This window comes from Nothobranchius furzeri, chromosome 17 (genome assembly GCF_043380555.1).
Source record: "Nothobranchius furzeri strain GRZ-AD chromosome 17, NfurGRZ-RIMD1, whole genome shotgun sequence".
In the NCBI taxonomy this organism is placed as follows: Eukaryota; Metazoa; Chordata; class Actinopteri; order Cyprinodontiformes; family Nothobranchiidae; genus Nothobranchius; species Nothobranchius furzeri.
The window spans coordinates 59,051,831-59,077,007 of NC_091757.1; the positions used below are offsets into that span (position 1 = coordinate 59,051,831).

The 25,177-nt window shown below is 42.9% G+C and overlaps 1 protein-coding gene across 1 annotated transcript in view; it reads left to right on the plus strand.

The window, feature by feature from the left end:
- The window catches only part of hibadhb (3-hydroxyisobutyrate dehydrogenase b), a 50,536-nt gene that overhangs the window by 22,739 nt on the left and 2,620 nt on the right, over positions 1-25,177 (plus strand). The window contains exons 2-4 of the mRNA XM_070546400.1: positions 16,264-16,424; positions 16,519-16,628; positions 16,716-16,837. Coding sequence (XP_070402501.1) covers positions 16,264-16,424; positions 16,519-16,628; positions 16,716-16,837 — 393 coding nt within the window. The remainder of the gene's footprint in view (positions 1-16,263; positions 16,425-16,518; positions 16,629-16,715; positions 16,838-25,177) is intronic.

Sequence of the window (25,177 nt, forward strand, 5' to 3'; positions counted from 1 at the left end):
AAACGTTTGACACATAAAAATACACTGAGCAAAATGTACTTAAATGTGTATATTACTGTTTATACTAGATTATTTACTGTAAAGGCTGTGATTAATCAACCAGTCCCATCTTTAATGAACTTTTGACACTTGAAAATAAAACAGTGAGCTGAGCAAAATGTTCTTAAAAGTGTGTTACTTTTTCTGTACTAATTATTTCCTGTCTTAATATCAGTAAACTTTTCACTCATGAAAAAAAATATGTGAGCAAAATGTAGGCTATAAACAAGTAATAAATGAAGTTTTATAGAGCTGAAACAACTAATCGATTTAATCGATTATAATCGATTATTAAAATAGTTAACAACTTTTTTAGTCATCGATTAGTTTTTTAATAATCATATTTTACCGCATAAAGTCTATTTTGACCACAATCTGACATCGGTTACAATCTGTTAAATTTGCCGCCAGTGTGTGGCAGTAATGAGCCACTGATCTACCAGTGGAGCCGTAGAAGAAGAAATGAGCCAATGAGTGCCCTCGGTTTTCATGACGTATCACGTTACTGACGCTCATCTTGCTGTGAGAGATGGCGGAACAAGAAGAAATACGGAAGAAAAATAGAAGCGACAAAACTGAAGAGAAACCCCGGACTTCACTCTAGATGCCTTGAAAAGACGGGTGACCTGCAAAATATGCAAAATCCATCTAGCATGGCACGGAAGCACGATGTCCCTAAGTGAACATTTGAGACGAAAACATGTGGGGGCTGATGCAGCAGAGGAAAAGCACCGCGGTCAAGTGAGCCGTCATTTGGAAGAGCTAGCCCGGTAAGTAACAGAAAATAAACAAGCTGGACTTAGTGTTTTAGCTGAGATCGTTATAGTGGATGTTAAACATGTTTTTTTGCCGCGTCAGTCTACTGTGTTCTACTTCTGATTGACTAGATGCAATCGTGAATCTCCTCCGTGTTGTGTGTCATGCGCTTGCCAAATTTAGCACGTCTGTTTATAAGAATGTTCTGGTTAAGAGAAAAACGGCACAAACCCATAACCATGTTCCTCATTCAAAAAAGGACAACTCCGCGGAGAAAAATATACAGACGAGCTGTGTCCAGGTGAATATAACGCGGCATAGTTGTACGCTTTCAATTTATAAATACAGGAGAAATTCAGAAAAAGTCATTTTTTACTATTAAAAGGCTGTTTTACTGTCTAACACTGTAAAACGCCGCACAACACATTTTTATCATGTTTCTTAAACAGTATTACACAAAATAAACATTTTTCACATTTTCTAGCTAATTTAAACACTCCCGACTCAAAGTAAAAACCTCATGAGCTTCTTACTCAGAGCTTTTTAATAGTAAAAAAAATTAGACTTTTTTTCTGAATATCTCCTGTTGCGGGCTATTTTGTAGAACGTAATCCTCAAAATAAATGATCACTGTATATTGTTAATTAATTCAAATAATATAATATTGATTTAGTGTTGTAGTGTGTGTGCTGCTTTATTTTATATGTGTACTTATTTCAGTCTATTTGTGTTTCTTATGCAGAAAAAAACAAGCAACGATGGACAACTACATGGGGAACAAGACACTCACCCCCCAGCAATTCATACCACTTACAAACTCTATTCTAAACATGCTGGTAAAAGACATGAGGCCACTACCCATGGTGGAAGGAGCAGGCTTCCAGCTAATGCTAAAAAATTATTCTGGACTGATATTTTGCACTGTTTAGCTCATTTTATACTGCTGACTGTTCATGTGCAATAAAATAGATTGCAGTCAACTGCACACTTTTCTTATATTTTTTTTCTTAACTGAAATGCATCCATCACTTGTATAGGTTAAATAGCTAAACAATAACGAACTGATTAATCGATTAATCGAAAAAATAATCGACAGATTAATCGATTATGAAAATAATCGTTAGTTGCAGCCCTAAAGTTTTAACCCCTTAAAGTCAAGAGGTCCTGGCGACCCACTGAGAGGCTTTGGCGCCCCCTTGTGGGGGTCGGGACCCCCAGGTTAGGAACCACTGTTCTAGATGATAGACCAATTTAAAATGTCCATCAACTCCTTGACTCACGCCCCCCAGAGCAGAGGTTTTCAGTGCCTGATGGACTGGCAGGGGTTTGGACCAGAGGAATGCTCCTGGAACCTTCTCTCATCGCATACTTCCACTGCCTCCATCATGGTTGTCCTGGCCTTTCTGGAGCCGGGTCTAGAGGGAGGGTGTCCTGTCAAGTCTTTATCGTGCCCAAATCTCACGAGCCATGCATGATCATCTCCATCCATGCATACATCCATTTTCTTTTGCTTGAGTGGATTCGGGTTGCGGTTGCAGCAGTCTAAAGCCTGATTTATGCTTCTCCGTCTGCGTCAGTGCTGAAACACGCAACGCCATTATCCGTTCTTGCGTAGGGCTCCGGCAGGCACGCAAGTACGTACGGAGTCGAGCCCACTTTTTTAAACATCCGTCAAACGAGACGGATTATGCAAGCTTGTGATTGGTCAGGACGCCGTTGTTGTTTACAGCGCCGCCATTGCAGAGAGCCGAGGATAACTAGCGGCAGACACGGAAAAGCTTGAAGAATACCTCGCGAAAAAACTCTAAAAATATGAACGTTTAATTCTCCCGTGACTGGAGGAGTGAAAAGATGCGCAGCAAGCGTTTTATTTGTGGACGGAAATGACAGGAAACGTGGGTTTAGAGGTGGGGAGCGCATGAAGAGGTGGGAGAATGAGAGACAAATATGTCCGTGTTAAAAGTCTCTTATATACACAAAAAACACAATATAAACACACTATCTTGGACCGATACATGACATGATACCACAGAACAGCGCTACGCCCTCTGTGGTCCTGCCGGGCAATTGCTTTGCAACACTCTCCAGGAGACGGAGAAGTATGAGAGCAAAACACTTCCGTCAATCCGTGCGTGTCTGTCCCTTGCGGAGCTGACGGAGAAGCATAAACCAGGCTTAAGCAGGGAAGCCCAGACTTCACTCTCCTCAGCCACTCAAGCCAGCTTCTCTGGGGGGAATCCCAAGTCTTTCCCTGGCCACCCAAGAGACAGTCTTCCTCCAGCATGTCCTGGATCTTCCTTTGGGTCTCCTCCCGTATGGACGTGCCCGGAAAACCTCACCAGGGAAGCGTCCAGGAGGCATCCAAACTAGATGCCCAAGCCAACTCACCTGGTTCCACTTGTTGTGAAGGAGCAGTGGATCTACTCTGAGCCTCTCCCAGATGACTGAGCTTCTCACCCTATCTCTATGGGAGAAACCTGCAGAGAAAACTAATTTTGACCACTTGTTTCCGATTTACCATCCGCAATGGCAAGTCGGGAGCTCCGCCTTCTGGCTCAGACTACAGACCAGTACAACACTCATTGCTGCAGATGCGTAGGGCTGGGCGATATGACGATTTTAGACCGTTTTACGATCTACACATCTGACGGTCTGTCATTTTTGAGAGACCTTTTTATCACGATTCACAGCTCTGCTGTTGAATTTCTGCCTCTGAATGAAAAGGGAACTTACCCCAGGCGAATGACACGCCTTTGTTTGACCCTTAACCAATCAGAGTGAGTCATAGTAATATATTAGTGCCCTGCTTGTTTTCACCTGTGTGTGAACAAACATGGCTTCGGCCGCGGCTGAGAGCGACAACGAGGTTTTCGTTCCGAAGAGGAACGCAGGGTTTCTTTAGCGCGCGGCGCTAACAACTTAGCGACGTTACATGTCTCGGAGAAAGCGTAAAAACACATTGGACGCTTCTTATGAAGCAGGAAAATAACACCGCTTCTTAAGCAGAGCACGACGTCGCCTCGGCTCGTTCACCCTCTGCCGAGCCGGACTGAGCTCGGCCACTGGGTCATTGGAGCTGCCCCGTGACTGCCTGATGGAAAACCAGCGGGTTTCATCAGACTCGTAAAGTTTCTTGTTTTTGCTGGGGACCCCCTGTATTTTACCGCTCCCTCCTGCAGTCTTCCCCTATTAACATTTAAAATGATTCTGTAAATTCCGTGTATCAATAGAAACAATCTCTGCCTCTGCCAGCTGCAGTAAATGTAGTCTCCAAATAATAAATCTCCAAATAATTCACCTGTGTATCTCCTTTGATCCGCATTAGTGATATTCTCAGCACCAGAACAGTGAAGCAAAGAAAGATTCCTGAGTTTGTTCTTGTGAAAAATAGCATGAGGGGATCAGTAAACAGTGTAAGGTAACTTGTGTGCTCCACAGAAACACAACTTTGTGTGTTGCTGGACATTTTGCTCAGTTTTATGGCTTTATGTCAAACTCTGAACCAGGAAATGGCTGCAGGCAGTGAAACATAATGAAAAAAACTCTGGAGCAACCACTGACTCCGCCCCCTAGCCAATCAGCAGCCAGAATCACGATGCCGGCTCGACTCAGCCTTGCCAGGTACTTCAATGTAGCAGGGACTAAAAGTAGGGGAGAACGTAGAGGGAAAATACTGAACAGTGCCCTTTGGAGCAGTGGCCGTGCCAAGTTGCATCGTCCGCGTCGCTCTGAGTAATGTTCCTGGAAAAACATCTTGTGTGATTTTGAACGTGGCATGTTTGTTGGTGCCAAACGGACTGGTCTGAGTTTTTCAGAAACTGCTGATCTTCTGGGATTGTCATGCACAACCATCTCTTGGGTTTACAGAGAATGGTCTGAAAAAGGGAAAACATCCAGTGAGCGATATTTCTGTGGGCAAAAATGACAGATGCCAGAGGTCAGAGCAGAATGGCCAAACTGGTTCAGTAACTGAAGTAGCCACTCGTTACAACCAAGGTATGCAGAAGAGCATCTCTGAAAGCACAACATGTCCAACCTTGAGGCAGATGGAAGACCACACCTGGTGCCACTCCTGTCAGCTAAGAACAGAGGCTACATTTCGCACAGGGTCACCAAAGTTGGACAATAGAAGACTGGAAAAATGTTGCCTGGTCTGATGAGTCTGAATTTCTGCAGCGACATTCGGATGGTACGTCAGAATTTGGCAACAACATGGATACATGGATCTATCCTGTCTTTTATCAACGGTTCAGGCTGGGGGTAATTTTTACTCATGACAAAAATAGAACGAGGTGATCAGTAAACTGTGTGAATTAATCTGTATGCTCCACAGAAACAAAGTTCGGCACAAAAATGGTGGTGGTGCTGGACATTTTGCTCAGTTTTATGGTTTTAAGTCAGACACTGAACCAGGAAATGGCTGCAGGCAATGAAGCAGAGACAGAAAACTCCAAAGCAACCATTGATTCCGCCCCTAGCTAATCAGCAAGCAGAGTCATGATGCCAGTAGGGCTGCAACAACGAATCGATAAATTCGATTAAAATCGATTATTAAAAGCGTTGGCAACGAATGGCGTCATCGATTCGTTGTGTCGCACAACTCTTCCCAAGCGCGCCCCACCCCACCACCCCCGGCCCGCCCGCCGTTGCAGACCGGACCGGAGCAAGCCAGATCAGCGCCAGGGAGAGCCGGCAGGTGTTTGGAAAGGAAAATGGCAGAAGCAGCGAGACCCAAAAAAGTTAAAACTTCTAAAGTTTGGGAGCATTTTCTGTTAAATCAGGCGAAGACTTGCGTTACCTGCAACGTTTGTAAATCAGACTTGGCATGGCACGGCAGTACTACGGTAATGATGCAGCATCTGAAACGGAAGCATGTGGGAATCATCTGCGAGGAGGGAGAGAGCTCTATGTCCGGGTAAGTTAAAAACTTTTCAAAAGTGATTCACCCAAGCCCCGGATTATTACACAGGATAGACAAGCCCTAAGCTCGTAAAAAAAAGTCTATAAAATCGTAAGCGCGACGCTTATTAAAAAAACGGGGTGGAGGGGAATCTTCCCGTAGACTCGCGCTGCTGCGAACCGGTTCCGCCGTCACATTCCCGCAGAAACCGGTTGATTTGATCACACTGGGGCCAGACTACTAGCATGTGGTTTTACAACCACAATCCTCAGAAGCGAAAACGCTTTTAAAAGGGAGGGAGGAGTCCTAACTGTTGCTGCAGGCGTGTTGTGTGAGAGCGCAGTTATATACTGGTTAATGTATTTGTGGCTATGAGACCCAGGCGCGTAGAGACTGGTGTTGAATGGTGACTGTTATGTGGCAGCGTGAGAAGTTCTCTTCCCGTATGGTTTTAGTGTTTTTAGTTCTTAGAATGGGTTGGCGTCTATCGTTAGATGATGACTGAGTGCCGGCTCAGCTGTGAGAGGTTCTTAAATAGGTTCAGCGGGATGACGTCACCGTGTTGCGTCGGTGACGGGGATGCTGGGAGATGGAGTGCAGCACCCTCCAGGCCCACGGAGGAGGTCAGGAGGAGGAGTTCATGACAATGTGAGTCTATTTGGGATCATTGGAATGATCAGCAGCATTTCTTGATGTGACTTTATGGCAGTTGCCCAGGGCATCATCACAAGGAGGATGGCATTCATTTACTTTTGTTTATTTGGTATTTTTTCAGTCATTTTTGGAAATAATGATTAATTTTGATTAATTCACAACCTGTTTGATTACATTTAAAAATTAGTCGTTTGACATCCCCAATTATAATAAATGTCTACAGATGAGATCAAACAAAACAGATGAGAATTGCCCTTAAGCTGTTTAACTTGGACCAAGCATTTTAGGTCACAGATAGGTGTAGCTTAGGGTCTCTGTCTATACACCTCATCCTCCCTTGCTCATCCCCTTCCAAAGTATTCTGCAGGCTTCATTTCTGGTTTTTCATTTTTTGAAAAATGAGGCAGAAAGAGGTGTTGTCTGGCGAACCACATGGTACACATGGAAGGGGCTGGGTGGAATCAACACTTTCTCACTTGCTGTGCTAAAAGTTCATGTTGTGTCATAATAGGCTGACTTTATTCTTTATGATCTCCAGGGCAAAACAACAAACACTGAGCAGCTTGTTATTGTCAAGCAAATCATGCACACCTCAACATGCAGCTGTCATCACAAATAGCATCTTGAATATGCTGGTGACTGACATGAGGCCTCTCTCAATGGTGGAGGATGATGGTTTTATCGCCATGGTCCATACCTTGAATCCTGGTTATACCCTCCCATCCAGGACCCATTTCACCAAACTCATGGAGAGAAAATATGTGGACACATTGCAAAAGATTATGACTGTAGTTAAATCAACAAGCAGCAAGCTTGCTCTTACAGCTGATGTCTGGACCAGCATTGCCACTGAAGCGTACCTTGGAATTACATGTCACTACATCACAGAAGACTGGGAAATGCAGTCAATCTGCCTCACCACCAAACCACTGCAGGACAGACACACTGCATCCAACATTGCAGAGTGGTTAGAGGAGGCAGTAACCCGATTTGACATTCCTCTCAACAAAATCATTGCTCTAGTGCATGATAATGGTGCCAATGTTGTGGCTGCAGCAAACATCCTGGAGGAGAAACATGGGTGGTCCTCTGTCAGTTGTACTGGCCATACCTTACAACTTGTGATAAACTCTGCTTTGAAGAATCAAGCTATCGATAAAGCTGTTAGGGCGGCAAGATGTCTGGTTGAACACTTTAAGAGAAGTGAGCTTGCCACCACAAAGCTTAAAGAAAAACAGAAACAAATGGCCACACCTGAGCACAACCTAGTCCAAGATGTAAGCACACGGTGGAACAGCACATTTTATATGATCACCAGACTGCTTGAACAAAGGTGGCCCGTGACAGCAACACTGTCTGACAGCTCGGTCACACACAAGGACAAAAAGTATCTGGACCTGAAACCAGACCAGTGGAGCTTGCTTGAGGAGCTTTCGGAGGCTCTTAAGCCTTTTGAATGTGCCACTGTCTTTATGAGCGGGCAGACATACACCACTATATCTGCTATACCTCCACTGGTGAAGGGGCTGTTGAGGTCCACTCTGAGTGCAGATTTTCAGTCAGCTGCACTGCAGGCTTTCAAGCTTACGACTGTGGAGCAGCTGCAAGAGCGATGGAAGTTTGAAACATCTTTTTCAGACACTGCACCAAACACAGTAGTTCTTGCAGCAGCCCTTGACCCAAGGTTCAGGAGACTGAAGTTTCTGTCACCACAGGAAATCTTTGATGTCCAGGGCAAAATCCAAGCAATGGCATTTAAAGAGAGAAGGGAGGTGGATATGCAGCAGCGAAGCAGTAGCAGGACCACATCTACCAGTGATGCAGCTTCTAAATCAACACCAGGAACTCTTCTTGACTCACTCCTTGACTCTGATAGTGATGAAGACAGTCCAGGGCAAGTGGAAACTAGTGATGATGAGAATGTTCGAGTGAGGAATGAGGTCAACAGTTACTTTGGAGAAAAGAACCTTGCAAAAGAAGAAAGTCCATTGAAGTGGTGGAAAGAGAACCAAGACATATATCCCATGTTGGCCAGGCTAGCAAGGTCCTACTTGTCCATCCCAGGGACCTCAACTCCATCTGAGCGTCTGTTTTCTGCTGCTGGCAATATAGCCTCAAAGAAGCGAGCCAGTCTGAGTCAGGAGCATGTTGATATGCTAACATTTTTGCATTGCAATGCAACTTATTTGAAGCTGTAAGACAATTTAGGTGATAGCATGTTGTTTTTCTGTTATTGAACTGTTTTCTAATAATGTTATGTGTTTAATAAAGTGAAGGAAGGAGAGAAATAACGTTTCCCTAGCAGTTTTTTAAAATTTCCACATGTAATCCGATTAATCGATTAATCGTGTCGAGACCCCATCCGATTAATCGATTATCCAAATAATCGTTTGTTGCAGCCCTAGATGCCAGTCCAACTCAGCTTTACCAGGTACCTCAACAGAGCAGGGACACAAAACTGGGGAGAAAGTAGAGGGAAAATACCAAACCGTGCCCTTGGAAACTGTGGTCGGGCCAATCTGCCCCACTCCAAGTTACTCTGAGTAGTGCTCCTGGAAAACTACCTTTAGTACTAATTGGTCATCGTTGTAATGCCACAGCCTACCTGAGTATTGTTGCCGACCATGTAGCACCCATCTTCTGATGGCTACTTCCAGCAGAATAATGTGTCATATCATAAAGCTCAAATCATCTCAGACTGGTTTCTTGAACATGACAATGAGTTCACTGTACTCAAATGGCCTCCACAGTCACCAGATCTCAGTCCAATAGAGCACCTTTGGGATGCGGTAGAACGGGAGATTCACTTCATGGATGTGAAGATGTAAAATCTGCAACAACTGCATGATGTTATCATGTCAATATGGAACAAAATCTCTTGTTGAGTCTACGCCACGAAGGATTAAGGCAGTTCTGAAGGTAAAAGGGGATCCAACCCGGTACTAGAAAGGTGTACCCAATAAAGTTGCCAGTGAGTGTAGTACCAGTTTGAAAAGAACAAACTCCGTGTGGGGTGAGGTGAGTTTTTAAGTTTGAGTTTGTCTTTTGACTTAATTGTTGCTGTAGCATGTTGGTGTAGATTCTCAGTCATCCTAGACGTGATCCACCTGAGAGTTTTAGCTGAAAACAGCTGGACTTTTCTGGTTATGTTGAAAACATTTTGCTTCTCATCCTAGAGGCATTTTCAGTTCCCAGACTTTGGTTGTGGTCTGAAACAAACACACTGACTGTGCTGCAAGTATTTTTTTCCTTTCTTTAAAACAAGTGTTTTTCTAAATTAAAGTGATGTTAGAATTAAAATTCAGTTCAGGTTATTTCATCAAGTAAGACCTATGGTTGGCTAGCTCATTTAAAACATCTAAAGTTTTTGGATCCTGCCTCTAGAAAGAATCAGAATTAGACATCAATGGGAATCGTAATCAAAATGAGGAATTTGAATCAAAACCGAAATCGTTTAAATTCAAATGATGTCCAACCTTAGTATCTATAGTAGCCCAAATGCATCAACAATGCAACGTGTCATAGTGGTGTTGCCTGTACGGCTGCGGGGGAGAAGGAGACACTGTAGTACTGACAGCTATTTTAGTTAAGGCCGTCCGATCTGACGATATCGGATTGTTAAGGATTATGAAGTGATGACGATCTACCAAAGCTTGGAGATCATAGAACTGTCCATTTGCATTTGTGCTGTTATTTCTGGACACGTCTACGGGCACAGTTAGTTTTTTCTCAGCCAAGTGTTTGCTAGTTTGCTTCTGGCGGGACCACAGTCACTCCAATGAACCAATCAAGGCAAGTTTAAGGCAGTTGGTTGGTTTGTTTAGCTGGGGTGCTTGGTAGAAAATAATCTAATAACTGATGCGGACATAAATGATTATGAATCTTTGAAAAAGCACACTATACTCAATTATAGTGGCTAGCCACTAGCATTAGCCACGCGTTTGCCCAATCAGGGAACCTCTGGGTCAATATTCAGCTCTAAACTTTGCATTTAGCATTGTGGGTTTTGTTATTTAGGGACATTTGTGTGTTTTAGCAAGCTTTGTCACCGTGGCTGCCGACCGGAGCTTTTTGTAAGCCAGACCCTTCCCCAGCGATTTCAGGAAACAGCTACAGAGAGTTGTGATGCACAATTAGCGGGAGTGTAATCCTGACCAGGATGCATCATCATGAATTTAGCAAAACATGATAGATTTTTTTTCCTCTGGACAAGAAATAATTACTGTTAATATTGTGGATGATATGAGCCACCTAAGGTAGGATTTAAATGATTTTACATTAATTATAAATATATAATTAAATGAAAGTGCCTGTGGAACATTTGAGACATCTATCTCTAGCTCATCGTCTGATTCCTATGAACAAATGAAGAGTCTCTGATGTCATTTGCTGCAGTTTTCTTTTCTCACATGCTTCTACCATGCCTAACGCATCAACCATGTCTGCTGTGTCACTCCTGTCCTTCTCTGCACACATCTTTGCGCACACCGCCACAGCTGTACAGGTCCTTCTCAAAAAATTAGCATATTGTGATGAAGTTCATTATTGTCTGTAATGTACTGATTAGGGGTGCTCCGATTGATCGGCCACAGATAATTATCGGCCGATTTTCCTGCAAAAGTTTGTGATCTGTGATCGCCGATCACTGCCTTTCATTTCCGATCTGGCACTGGCGCTTACTCTTCCCGGCCGGTAGTTCACCCTTCCGCTTCTCCCCGCTTAGTGTGCATGCTCGTGGCGGGCGGCAAGCCCGCAAAGACAAACATGTCTGCCGTGTGGAACTTCTTTACGGTGTGCGAGAGTGATATTAAGTTTGCGTCTTGCAATACTTGCAACGAAAACATACCCCGCGGAGGAGGCACTTCAAAAAAATTCAACACAACGAATTTGATCCGACATTTAAAGACTAAACACTTGGCGGAGCATGGTGAGTTTTTGAGGCTCACCGCAGACAATGAAAAGAAGCCAGCTAATGCAGCCACAGTCAGACGGCAGCTAACGCAGCCGACGCTTGGAAACACTCGCCCATATGAGCGTGACAGTCAAAAGGCTAAGCAAATTACCCGTAAAATCATCGAGTTTATTGGACTAGATGACCAGCCTTTTTCAGTTGTGGAAGACGTCGGATTCCGCCGACTACTAACCCACTTGGAACCTCGCTACGTGCTACCGGGACGTAAATATTTTGCCGACGTAGCCCTTCCAGAGCTCCACCAGACAGTGTATTCTTTCATCGAGGGACTCCTTAAAGAAAGCGTCTCATCCTCTGTGAGTTTCACAAGTGACATTTGGAGCTCAGATGTCAGTCCTGTGTCAATGCTGAGCTTTACAGCTCACTGGATGTATCTGAATGTATCCTTGGTTACTTAATTTGATTTAGGCGGTGATGTGAGATATTGACTCTTTTTTTGCACTATTTGTAGCCTAAAGAGAGCCTTAATGTTTTCAATTTCTTATAAATTGTTACTGATATTACATAATTTGAAGTGAAGTAAAACTATGTTTTTTCTGAATTAATATGTAACACATGCATTAGAACTCACCATAGCTAAATGAACAATTTACAGCCAATCTATGTAATTGGTATCGGTAATCGGCTGATCGGCCATGATCGGCTTCTTGGCTGATCGGTATTGGTGATCGGCAGATTAAAACCTGATCGGAGCATCCCTAGTACTGATAAACATTAGACTTTCATCTATATTAGATTCATTACACACAACTGAAGTAGTTCAAGCCTTTTATTGTTTCTAATATTGATGATTTTGGCGTACAGCTCATGAAAACCCAAAATTCCTATCTCTAAAAATTAGCATATTTCATCCGACCAATAAAAGAAAAGTGTTTTTAATGCAAAAAAAGTCAACCTTCAAATAATTATGTTCAGTTATGCACTCAATACTTGGTTTCGTTTCATTTTATTTTATTGAGATCCTCATTAGCTTCTGCCTAAATGCAGATGCTAGTCTTCCTGGGGTCTCGTACATTTTCATACAATGTTTGCATAATAAGATAATACCTGCACACACACACACTCACACACACATCCCTAATTCACATAATCCCAGTAGCTCAAGATGAAATCCCATATCTAGAACACAATTACATATATAAACTAATATCGGGAAAGGAGTTTATCACACCAATGTTTATGTATTTATCAATAAATATTGAAAATAAAATACAACAGAATGGTGACCTCATGTCCATTGTTTCGTATCATAGTCCATCGATATCCAGTAGTCAACCTCAAACCCAGATACCCAATCCTTCGTTACAGAGTTCATAGTCACTATACAATTAAGTGTATAAACAAAAACATTTTCTCTTTCTTCTGAAAAGAAATGTTATTACTTTCAAATATTAAAAATCTAGGTGCATTCCATGCAATCATAGCTTTAAGGTGAAATGATCGTTGAATTAGATTTGTTCTACTGCGTGGTAAAACACCTTTCATCTCATTTATCTGTCGTGTATTATAAGTATGATTATCTGAGAAAACAATAATTTGCTATATATAATTTTTGATGTTTTGTAATTATAATTTTCCTCATAATTGTTACCAAGAAATACTTCAATCTACTCTTCACATTGAGCCAAGCAAGTTTTTCATGCATAGTTCCCACATTTGTTCTGTAAGGGCAGCCTAAAACAATACGAGCAGCTTTATTTTGTGCTACTTGTAGCTTATGCAAATTATTTTCACTTGTACTGGACCAAATAACAGATGCTTGATCTACACAAAAAAGCACTAACAATTGAACAAGGCTTTTAAGGTAAGCATTGTGGTATATATTTGCAACAAAATTTAATTATGCCCGTACCTCTCCCCATTTTCTGTAAAACATAATTAATCTGGCTTGTCCATGATAACTTACAATCAACTATTTCTCCCAGTAATTTTACTTCTTCTAGTTGTTCCATTACATTGTTACTCAGAGTTAAATGTAACTTTGGCATAGTCTGTAAAGTATGTTTGGAGCCAACTACCATGCATTTAGTTTTCCTGCATTAAACAATAGTTTGTTAGCAGTTATCCACTGCTCGACTGTTCTTAACTCTTTATTTAATATTTCATTCAATGCACTCTCCGTATTTGCTGAAGCTAAAAAAAAGGTCGGGAATCCTTTTGCAGAAATGACTGCTTCAATGCGGCGTGGCATGGAGGCAATCAGCCTGTGGCACTGCTGAGGTGTTATGGAGGCCCAGGATGCTTCGATAGCGGCCTGAAGCTCATCCAGAGTGTTGGGTCTTGCGTCTCTCAACTTTCTCTTCACAATATCCCACAGATTCTCTACAGGGTTCAGGTCAGGAGAGTTGGCAGGCCAGTTGAGCACAGTAATACCATGGTCAGTAAACCATTTACCAGTGGTTTAGGCACTGTGAGCAGGTGCCAGGTCGTGCTGAAAAATGAAATCTTCATCTCCATAAAGCTTTTCAGCAGATGGAAGCATGAAGTGCTCCAAAGTCTCCTGATAGCTAGCTGCTGACCCTGCCCTTGATAAAACACAGTGGACCAACACCAGCAGCTGCCATGGCACCCCAGACCATCACTGACTGTGGGTACTTGACACTGGACTTCAGGCATTTTGGCATTTCCCTCTGCCCAGTCTTCCTCCAGACTCTGGCACTTTGATTTCTGATTGACATGCTAAATTTGCTTTCATCTGAAAAAGGTACTTTGGACCACTGAGCAACAGTCCAGTGCTGCTTCTCTGTAGCCCAGGTCAGGCGCTTCTGCCGCTGTTTCTGGTTCAAAAGTGGCTTGACCTGGGGAATGCTGCACCTGTAGCCTATTTTCTGCACACGCCTGTACACGGAGACTCTGGATGTTTTACTCCAGACTCAGTCCACTGCTTCCGCAGGTCCCCCAAGGTCTGGAATCGGTCCTTCTCCACAATCTTCCTCAGGGTCCGGTCACCTCTTCTGGTTGTGCAGCGTTTTCTGCCACACTTTTTCCTTCCCACTGACTTCCCACTGAGGTGCCTTGATACAGCACTCTGGGAACAGCCTATTCATTCAGAAATTTCTTTCTGTGTCTTACCCTCTTGCTTGAGGATGTCAATGATGGCCTTCTGGACAGCAGTGGTCGGCAGTCTTACCCTTGATTGCGGTTTTGAGTAATGAACCAGACTGGGAGTTTTTAAAAGCCTCAGGAATCGTTTGCAGGTGTTTAGAGTTAATTAGTTGATTCAGATGATGAGGTTAATAGCTCGTTTAGAGAACCTGTTCATGATATGCTAATTTTTTGAGATAGGAATTTTGGGTTTTCATGAGCTGTATGCCAAAATCATCAATATTAGAAACAATAAAAGGCTTGAACTACTTCTGTTGTGTGTAATGAATCTAAAATATATGAAAGTCTAATGTTTATCAGTACATTACAGACAATAATGAACTTTATCATAATATGCTAATTTTTTGAAAAGGACCTGTAAATGCCTTCCAGCTTTCAATCCAGCAATCACATGCAGTTGGATCAAGGCCAACAACCCGAGGGGAAGGAGCAGAAATTCCCCAAACCAGCAAGGCTACCACAAGCCATTTTCATGAAACAATGCTGGCAATTTTCCCGCAACACCATTGCTGCATCAGGGAGCGTTAGGTTGCAAGTGGTCAGACCCTAGCTGTAATGTAGTGCAAATGAGTCCTTTTTACAAAGAATTACACAATAACGGCATAAATGGGGTATAGGGGTGGTCTCTGTGCTGCTACACACTTACGTTTGTCTTGGACATAACTTGTTTTATTAAGATCAAAGGCACACTCAACGAAGGTTGTTTAACAAGCCGCTCCTAAAGGTGTCCCGTCACCCACAGTCCCCATGCACTCTCTGGTGATCTGACCTCCAGCTCTAATGGAGTGAAGCTCCGGAAGCGCTTCATTGCTCCAGTTTGCCATCTCAGCTGATTCTGTTCAAAAAGGAAAACTTATGGCCTGAGTTTAGTTTCAATTTCAATATAGTTTATAAGACACACCATTGCGGTAATATTATGCTGATTTGCTGGCACATCATGTCTGTAAAAAGGGCTACAGAGAGAACCAGCACCATTCCACGCACAACGTTTAAGGGGAGAAGGAGAACTGTCGCCAGGCTAAGCGTCATGCCCTGCCCCCCTCCTCGCCCCTACCGTGTCCACTGACACAAACGGCGCAACGAAATTAGAGCCCTCCATCAGCTGATACTGGTGAGACACATCAGCGGAACGTGTGCCCCCCCCCCAAGGCCAAATCTGCCAGGCTTAACTTAGCTTAGCATAAAACACAGTAACTGAGTGGATCCAACTAGCACTGTGAGTAAAAAAAAAAAGTCCTTAAAATCACTCAGTAGTGATCCCAGTTCTGCTTGGTGACCTACATAATCAGACTGACTGCAAGTGAAAATCACAAGGTGCCTTTTTATACTTGGAACTACTTTATGACACAGCACGGCTGTAGGCCTCCGCTTAAGGGTGCAAGGCAGCCCAAAGACCTGCTTCTGTAAACACAGGTTAGCAGGTTCTCCACTCATTACCGGCTCGCACATTTTGCAACAGAACACAGCTGGTGTCTCCTGGAAACAGCCGTTTGCTACCACTTCACCTTTAGGACAAACTACAATCGTCTCAAAAAGAAAAATGCCATTTGAAGTAACAGAAAACAGAAAGACGTTTCAACAGTCAAAACAAAACTGCAACTGGTGTTTAGCTCTTTTGTTTACTGTGGCAATGTGCATTACCATATCAGGGGGGTGTGCCTTAGGGATGATAGCCAACTGTAGGGATGAGAGTTCTGTGTTCGTGTTTGTGTTTAAAAGTAATCTTGTTGTGCAGATTTGCCATTGCAGCTTTAATGAGCTTTCTGTCTTATCTTCAATCTTAATAAATATTCAATATGATGTCCTAAAATCCATCTATTCTGTGATTATATTGTAGTTTCCACAAGGTCTATGGCCTCAAAGACACAGGTTGGGTTTGTTGGTTTGGGAAATATGGGAAACCCAATGGCAAAAAATCTGTTGAAGAATGGATATCCAGTCATTGCAACAGATGTGTTCCCAGAATCCTGCAAAGAGATCCAAGAACTGGGCGCTCAGGTGATTGTTTGCATGCATTTCTGGTTTTAATATTTCTAAAACATTCCTACCTGATGTGTTTGTGTTTATTTATTTGTTTATTTATTTTTTGCAGATTGTTGACAATCCTGCAGAGGTTGCAGACAAAGCAGACCGTATTATCACTATGCTTCCATCTAGTCCTAATGTCATAGATGTCTACACCGGACCCAGTGGCATTCTCAAGTACATTTGTGTTTGTTTTTTTAAACTTGTACTATAAAATCTATTGCTCTTTTTAAAGATTCAACCTAACTTTAAACATTTATACAGGAAAGTGAAGAAGGGTTCCCTACTTATTGACTCCAGTACGATAGACCCGGCTGTTTCTAAAGAGATGGCTGCTGCTGCTGAGAAGTTGGGAGCCGTTTTTATGGACGCACCAGTGTCAGGAGGTAAATAGTTTCCTTTTGTTTTTGTTTTTTACATTGAGTCTATATTATGTTTCACCATTTAATCTTTTGAATAGAAAACCTCTACCATGAATGTTTGAGATAATCTTCATGCAGTAAAAGGTCTAGTTGTCTAAAGTGGGAGGGAACATGTATTATCTTTCTGAGTAAGTAAAAACACCAAAAGAAAATAATCTCTTCCGAGCGTCACATGGTAGCCACTCTTGCTGAAATCCACACGTTCCAAGTACCCACTTCAGCGTCAGCAATATTTAAATGCTGGTTGCTGTGATGCTACTGCAGAGCTACAGTAAAGCCGGGCGTACACTGTGCGACTTTTTCACTTTTTTGAGTCGATTTTCCAGTCGTGCGAGAATCCACGACATCGGGGCGAGTTTTGCGCCGAGCGGTCGTGTAGTGTACAGGGGGTTACGAGAGGCGATTAACACCACGTGACCAGCTACCGATCAGCAGTCGTGAGGTCGCACGGACTTCTGGCGTGTTTAATATTTCGCTCGTCCCTCGTGAGGGTATCGCACTGTTGAAGCGGCGCTGCGAGCGGCTGCGACCCAAAAAGTATCAGAACCGCTCACGGCGCATGTGCAATCATGCATCAACGCCGCTCCCCGCTATTTCCCTAATAACACACGTTGTTCATTTTTGTTTCTACACGTTTTTTTTACTCACAAAGATTGTCAAGTGTTTGTCGTGTTCATGTCAAATTAAACTGATCACAAAACACAGATTTACTTTCTTTATTTCGTTTTCCTCATCCAACCCCCATAAAAATCCCTGTGTGTCCTCCTGCAGCACTCCCGAAGGACAACAGGCAAAACAAGACAAAAAAGTCTGACGTGTTGAGTAAAAACTGCTATTTTTAGCATATTTTTAGGGCCGACGTGTCGCTACCAGATGTACAGTGTGAGCAGTCAGGTCGCATGCGAGAACTGGGTCGTGCAGTGTGAGCACATGACTCGTGAGATCTGCCCTGCGAAGAAGTCGTACAGTTTGAGCTGAAGCTGAACACTGCGAGTGAAAAAGTCGCACAGTGTACGCCCAGCTTAAGCCGAGGCTCTGGTAACACCAGCCTGAGTTGCTAGCTTCAGCTTGTTGAAAGAGAGAAAAACAAGTCCAATTGCCCAAATACTGTCAGTCTACAAAAATATAGTCATATAACACTTAAAATTTAACGGTCTTTGACAACTGTCCACACCACAAAATACGCACTCAATAATTTACCTGAAGCTTTGAGAAATAGTCACAGCCACATAAATTGACAAGATCAAGCAATGCTGCATAACTTGTGTGATGGGCCATTTCATGTTTCAGCAGCCAGTAAAGGCATTTAAACCCATGAGTTATTGTCTCGTGCTCCATGTTAATCACTGACTCAAAGGCTTCAGCGAACGACAGGCCTACAGCATGAAAAACGTGAATGCTTATTAGTTATTTCATACCACTCGTTTAATTTTAATCACTGAATTCACAGTATTGATTGCTTTTGCTTGCTGCTACCTTACCTAAGAACGTCAGAAAAAGCACAGCTATAAAATAAAGCGTATCTAATGCTCTATTGAACCTAAAAATTTGCTGAACCAACACCAATTAGTGGCCTTATTCCCTGTTGTTATTTTTGTTAGAGTCTTAGATAGGGATTTTTTAAAGGGGACGTTGTTGACGCTGCTTCACTATTGAGTCACTCAGCTGCATTAGTTTGCTAATAGTTTGCTTGAATGGAAGAATGGGGGAAGTTCTGTGCGTTTACCATAACACTGCTTGGTCTAAGATGAGCTGAAATATAATGTGTCGGTCTGGCTGCTGGGTAAAACAAACTAGAGCTACAGACAATGAGGAACATAAGTATTGGAACACCTTGCGATTTTGTAAGTTCTCCCACTTAGAAATCATGTAGGGGTCTGAAATTCACATAGGTGCATTCCCACTGTGAGAGACAGAATGGAAGAAAAAAAAAACAGGAAATCACATTGTATGATTTATAAAGAATTTATTTGTTTTGCACTGCTGCACATAAGTATTTGAACACCTGGCAATCAGCAAGAATTCTGGCTCTCAAAGACCTGTTACTCTGCCTTTAAGAAGTCCACCTCTACTCCACTTAGTAATCTTAATTTGTAGCACCTGTCTGAGCTCTTTAAAGACACCTATCCACCCCACAGTCAGTCACACTCCAACTACTACCATGGGCAAGACCAAGGAGCTGTCAAAAGAAACCAGAGACAAAATTGTGGACCTCCACAAAACTGGAAAGGGCTATGGGGAAATTGCCAAGCAGCTTAGTGAAAATAGATCAACTGTTGCAGCAACTGTCAGAAAATGGAAGAGGCTAAAGACGACTGTCAGTCTCCCTCGGACTGGGGCTCCATGCAAGATCTCATCTCGTGGGGTATCACTGATGATAAGAAAAGTGAGGAATCAGCCCAGAACTACACGGGAGGAGCTGGTCAATGACTTGAAGAGAGCTGGGAACACCGTTTCAAAGGTCACCGTTGGTAGATCACTATGCCGTCATGGTTTCAAATCACGCATTGCACGAAAGGTTCCCCTGCTCACGTCATCGCATGTCCAGGCCCGTCTGTGTGGAAACATCATGCTTTGGGGTGCTTTTCTGCAAAGGGGATATGACGACTGCACTGTGTTAAGGAGAGGATGAATGGGGCCATGTGTTGTGAAATTTTGAGCAACAACCTCCTTCCCTCAGTCAGAGCATTGAAGATGGGTCGTGGCTGGGTCTTCCAACATGTCAATGACACGAAGCAGACAGCCAGGATAACCAAGGAGTGGCTCCGTAAGAAGCATATCAAAGTTCTGGAGTGGCCTAGCCAGTCTCCAGACCTAAATCCAATCGAAAATCTTTGGAGGGAGCTGAAACTCCGTGTTGCTCGGCACCAGCCCCAGAACCTGACAGATCTAGAGATGATCTGTGCAGAGGAGTGAGCCAAAATCCCTGTTGCAGTATGTGCAAACCTGGTCAAGAACTACAGGAAACGTTTGATCTCTGTAATTGCAAACAAAGGCTTCTGTACCAAATATTAATACTGATTTTCTCAGGTGTTCTAATACTTATGTGCAGCAGTGCAAAACAAATAAATTCTTTACAAATCATACAATGTGATTTCTGTGTCTCACAGTGGGAATGCACCTACTTTGTGAATTTCAGACCCCTCCATGATTTCTAAGTGGGAGAACTTGCAAAATTGCAAGGTGTTCAAATACTTCAATCAATCAATCAAAGCTTTATTTATATACAGTTGTGGTCAGAAGTTTACATACACTTGTAAAAAATATAATATAATGGCTCTACTGAGTGTCCCGTTATTTCTAAAACTCTGATTTTTCTCTGATAGAGTGATTGGAACAGATACTTCTTTGTCACTAAAAACATTAATGAAGTTTGGTTCTTTAATGTCTTTATTATGGGTTAACAGAGAAAAGTGATCACATTTGCTGGGTCACAAATATACATACAGCAGTGCTAATATTTGGTTACATGTCCCTTAGCCATTTTCACTTCAATTAGGCACTTTTGGTAGCCATCCACAAGCTTCTGGCAAGCTTCTGGTTGAATCTTTGACCACTCCTCTTGACAGAATTGGTGAAGTTCAGTTAAATTTGATGGCTTTCTGACATGGACTTGTTTCTTCAGCACTGTCCACATGTTTTCAATGGGGTTTAAGTCAGGACTTTGGGAAGGCCATTCTAAAACCCTTGTTCTAGCCTGATTTAGCCATTCCTTTACCACTTTTGATGTGTGTTTGGGGTCATTGTCCTGTTGGAACACCCAACTGCGCCCAAGACCCAACCTTCGTGCTGATGATTTGAGGTTATGTTGAAGAATGTGAAGGTAATCCTCCTTCTTCATTATCCCATTTACTCTCTGTAAAGCACCAGTTCCATTGGCAGCAAAACAGCCCCACAGCATAATATTCCCACCACCATGCTTGACTGTAGGCATGGTGTTCTTGGGGTTAAAGGCCTCACCTTTTCTCCTCCAAACATATTGCTGGGCATTGTGGCCAAAAAGCTTGATTTTCGTTTCGTCTGACCATAGAACTTTCCTCCAGAAGGTCTTATCTTTGTCCATGTGATCAGCAGCAAACTTCAGTCGAGCCTTAAGGTGCCGCTTTTGGAGCAAGGGCTTCCTTCTTGCACGGCAACCTCTCAGTCCATGGAGATGCAAAACACGTTTGACTGTGGACAATGACACCTGTGTTCCAGCAGCTTCTAATTCTTGGCAGATCAGCTTTTTGGTGATTCTTGGTTCACTCTTTACCCTCCTGACCAATTTTCTCTCAGCAGCAGGTGATAGCTTGCGTTTTCTTCCTGATCTTGGCAGTGATGAAACAGTGCCATGCACCTTATACTTACAAACAATTGTTTGCACTGTTGCTCTTGGAACCTGCAGCTGCTTTGAAATGGCCCCAAGTGACTTTCCTGACTTGTTCAAGTCAATAATTTGCTTTTTCAGATCCATGCTGAGCTCCTTTGACTTTCCCATTGTAGCGTTTGTGGGCGTTTGTATCCAATGAGCCCTATTTACCTGGCTTAAGAGAAGTCACCAGCTGTAGTCACTCATAATCACTCACAAGAAGTTAAGAGGCCATGCTATGAAGCTCAGTTCATTGACACGTTTCTAAGTCACCAAAATTGCTAGTTCTTGTTGCTGTATGTATATTTGTGACCCAGCAAATGTGATCACTTTTCTCTGTTAACCCATAATAAAGACATTAAAGAACCAAACTTCATGAATGTTTTTTGTGACAAAGAAGTATCTGTTCCAATCACTCTATCAGAGAATAATCAGAGTTTTAGAAATAACGGGACACTCAGTAGAGCCATTATATTATAATTTTTACAAGTGTATGTAAACTTCTGACCACAACTGTAGCGCCTTCCGCAACCCTGTCGGGTAGCCCAAGGCGCTGAACATATTACATGACAAATTGAAATATGGTGAATAAATCGAAAATAAAAGCTGTTCAAATTACAAAAAAAGGTAAAACATTCTAGTAGAAGACAAAGGGTAAAACAAGGGATAGAGCAAACCAATGAAAACAGGGAAATAAAATCAACATTAAAGAGGGCCAAATTCAAACACGTTCAGGAAACGCCAAGCGGAGGAGGTGGGTTTTTAGGCGACTCTTAAAAGACTGGCAGAGATGGGGACAGCCTAACTGAGGGTGGCAACTGGTTCCAGAGTGACGGTGCTAGGACTAAGAAAGCCCGGTCCCCGCGAGTACGACACCTCGAACGAGAAACAGCGAGCAGGCCTTATGTTAAGCATAACTCTGCGCACACGAAAATGCATACGAGACCTGGATGATGAAGCTCAATGGTTAAAGGAATCACTGAAGCGGTGTGAAGCGCTCCGTCGCGCGTCTAGGCGGTACCGTAGGAGGCGAGCTGCCATGGTTCGCCTCATGCTACAGGAGCGAGCTATCTAGGTGCGCACAGCGTCCCCCGGTCCCCTCCTCCTCCCCCTCCTCCCTGTCCGGAACTCGACCTCACCAGTCTGAAGCAGCCACCTTGTCCGTAACAATTCCGGACCTGTTACTAGGGGTGTCGTCCGGTTTAATTACGGAAAACGTTATCCGGATGTTTGTATTCAGACACAAAGGTCTTACAGACAGAGTCCTGAACATTTCCGTTTTTCATGGCCTGTCTGAAGGGGACTTAGGAGAAACATGAGGGGAACCTGGAGGGGGCTGGGGACCACAAGGACACAGAACATGACAAATGGTGATTTACTGTGTTGCGCTGAGGTGGTGGTCTAATGATGAAATAACCAAACTTCTTCAAGTTTATCATGAATTATTATATGAATAAATAAAGGATCTCAACATGTATTTTTTTCATGTTGTTTTCACAGCGTTACTGCTGTAAATAAATAATTCCTTTCATTCTGCAGATCTTATCCTAAGTTTCTGCTACGATAGCCTTTTAACCAGTGGGTTGCAGGTTAAAATGTTGCAGTTGTTGTGCCCTCAGGCAAAACACTATTCCACCTTGCCTGCTTGTGGTGGTCAGAAGGACAAGTGGTGCCAATTCTCTGCAGCCTCACATCGTCTGTGCTCCCCAGGGCAGTTGTGGCTAGGGATGTCCCGTTCCGATGTTGATATCGGATATCGGCCCTAAAACCCTGTATCGCATTTATTGGACTGCATGAAAAATCATGGACAGCACAGGTATATTTTATTGATGGCATTTTAAATGCACAGAGATACCGTGATGAGAGCCTGAGGCCAATTGTTGTGCCAGTCATCCACCAACAACACCTCATGTTGCAAGGATTTGTTCTCATTCCTGGAAGCCCCAAACTTCCCCGTCCGTGCACGGTCAGCAGACTCACCGGCAGTGTTGTCAGTAATGGCGATCCTTTTTAGATAATTGCTAGGTTAATTACTTTTCCCATTGTTGCATCACCGTTACCGTTTCTGGGCGTGTAAAGTGGCGCGTTACTATAATGTAGTTGAATAAAGCACAGCAGCACCGCCAGGCTTCGAGACCGCCGCAGTAGCGACGTGTTGGTTGCACACTAAACTTGGACAAGCTGGACTGAGGGACTCGGACTCCCCCATCCTATCCCAAGCCGATAAAAAACAGCTAGAATGAACATTCATACGTGTTTGATGCACACACACACTCTCTCTCTCACACACACACACACACGTTCTTCCAATCGCTATGAGAACAGGGTGAATTATTAAATTATTGTGATGGACCTGTAAATATTGCTGGGGACCAAACAGCACTTCAGAACGTGAGTGAGGACGTGAGTGAAAACAGGACATGCTGGGAACAAGCATCTCTGTGGCAAGCCGTTTTAACATTTAACCAACAATTGTTTTACGTGGCATTAATTTAATTTATCCTGGTACTAATTGTATTCTTATCAGTCAAACTTGCAAATGAAGACATCAGCAGCTATGTTGTTATTATAGAAATTATAATTAAGGAAATCAATACTAACAACTGTACTATTAGGATAGAAGTTTGAGCTGTCTCTAAAAACCTACGGTGGCCTATTTAAAAAGTATCTGGTTGTCTACTCCAGATGTCTGTAATCCTGTTGTTCCCAATAGAAATGAACACTCCAAATATCCATGAGGAAATTCTTACTGCAAGAACTTTTCTTATATCTGAAATGTTCATCCTACATTACGTATTCAGCCACAGAAATAAAAATCTCTGTTTTTCTCTATTAACGAGATAACAATTACAGAAAAAAAAAATCCCTCTGAAGTGTTAATGATGCTCTGTGGCGTTACTAGAGGAATTCAAATATGTCTCAGTTGCTGAGTTTGATTCACTTTCACTTGGTTTTGGAACTGAGCCACTGTATGAAATAGCTACTGTCTCTGAAGTGAATGGGCAGGAACGATAATTCAGCCCTGGAATACAGTAATCCCTCGTTTATCGCAGTAGATGCGTTCCAGACCTGGCCGCGATAGGTGAAAATCCGCGAAGTAGGGACTCCCAGCATGCCCCTCGTGGGGATTCCCTCCACGTCGCACCTACGTCACAAACCGCGGCTAAAAACGGAAGTCGCCTTTCCAGCTCACCACTCAGTCATCGTTTCTTCAGATTCATGATCAGAGTTTCCAACCTACCGATCAATCCAAAGAACTATCAGCTCATAGTAAGTTATCTTACTTACTTCTGGAAAGCCCGGCATTTCCGTGTCACTTCGTTGACGCTCGAACGCTCGGGGGTTTCCTAGGTCAGCCGGCGTTTCACCGACGCTATCACTTCCGCGTCTGTGAAACCACGCTCCCTATTGATTTATCGTATGATCACATTTTCTTTTTGTGGGTAAAACTCAAGAAAAAAAATTTTTTACTTGGTTTTTTTTAGTTTTATTACAAAAAGTGCATTTTATGATGAAATTGATGAAAAAAAACAAGAATTTCTTGATATTTCGCATAGAAAAATACCGCGAATCAGTGAAAAATACCGCAAATCTGCGAATTCCCCCTGAAAAATGCTCCAAAGAAAAAATCCGCGAAGCAGCGAATCAGCGATGAACGAACCGCGAAGTAGCGAGGGATTACTGTATCTCCGTCGGTCCAGAGAGGGTGGGCGGGGTTTGGAAAACCTCTTCTGAATGTAGCAGGATGACCGCATGGACCTGCAGTTAAAACAGCCTTTGACATGATAAATATGAAAGAATGGAACATAAAGTAGTCACGGTTACTTTGCTAGGTGACTAGTTACAGTCTGGTAACTGAGTTACTAACTGAATTACTTTTTGGAAAAATAAAATTTTTTAACTATAACGGATTACCTTTTCAGTGTAAGATGCCTAACACGGGTGTTATTTGTGGA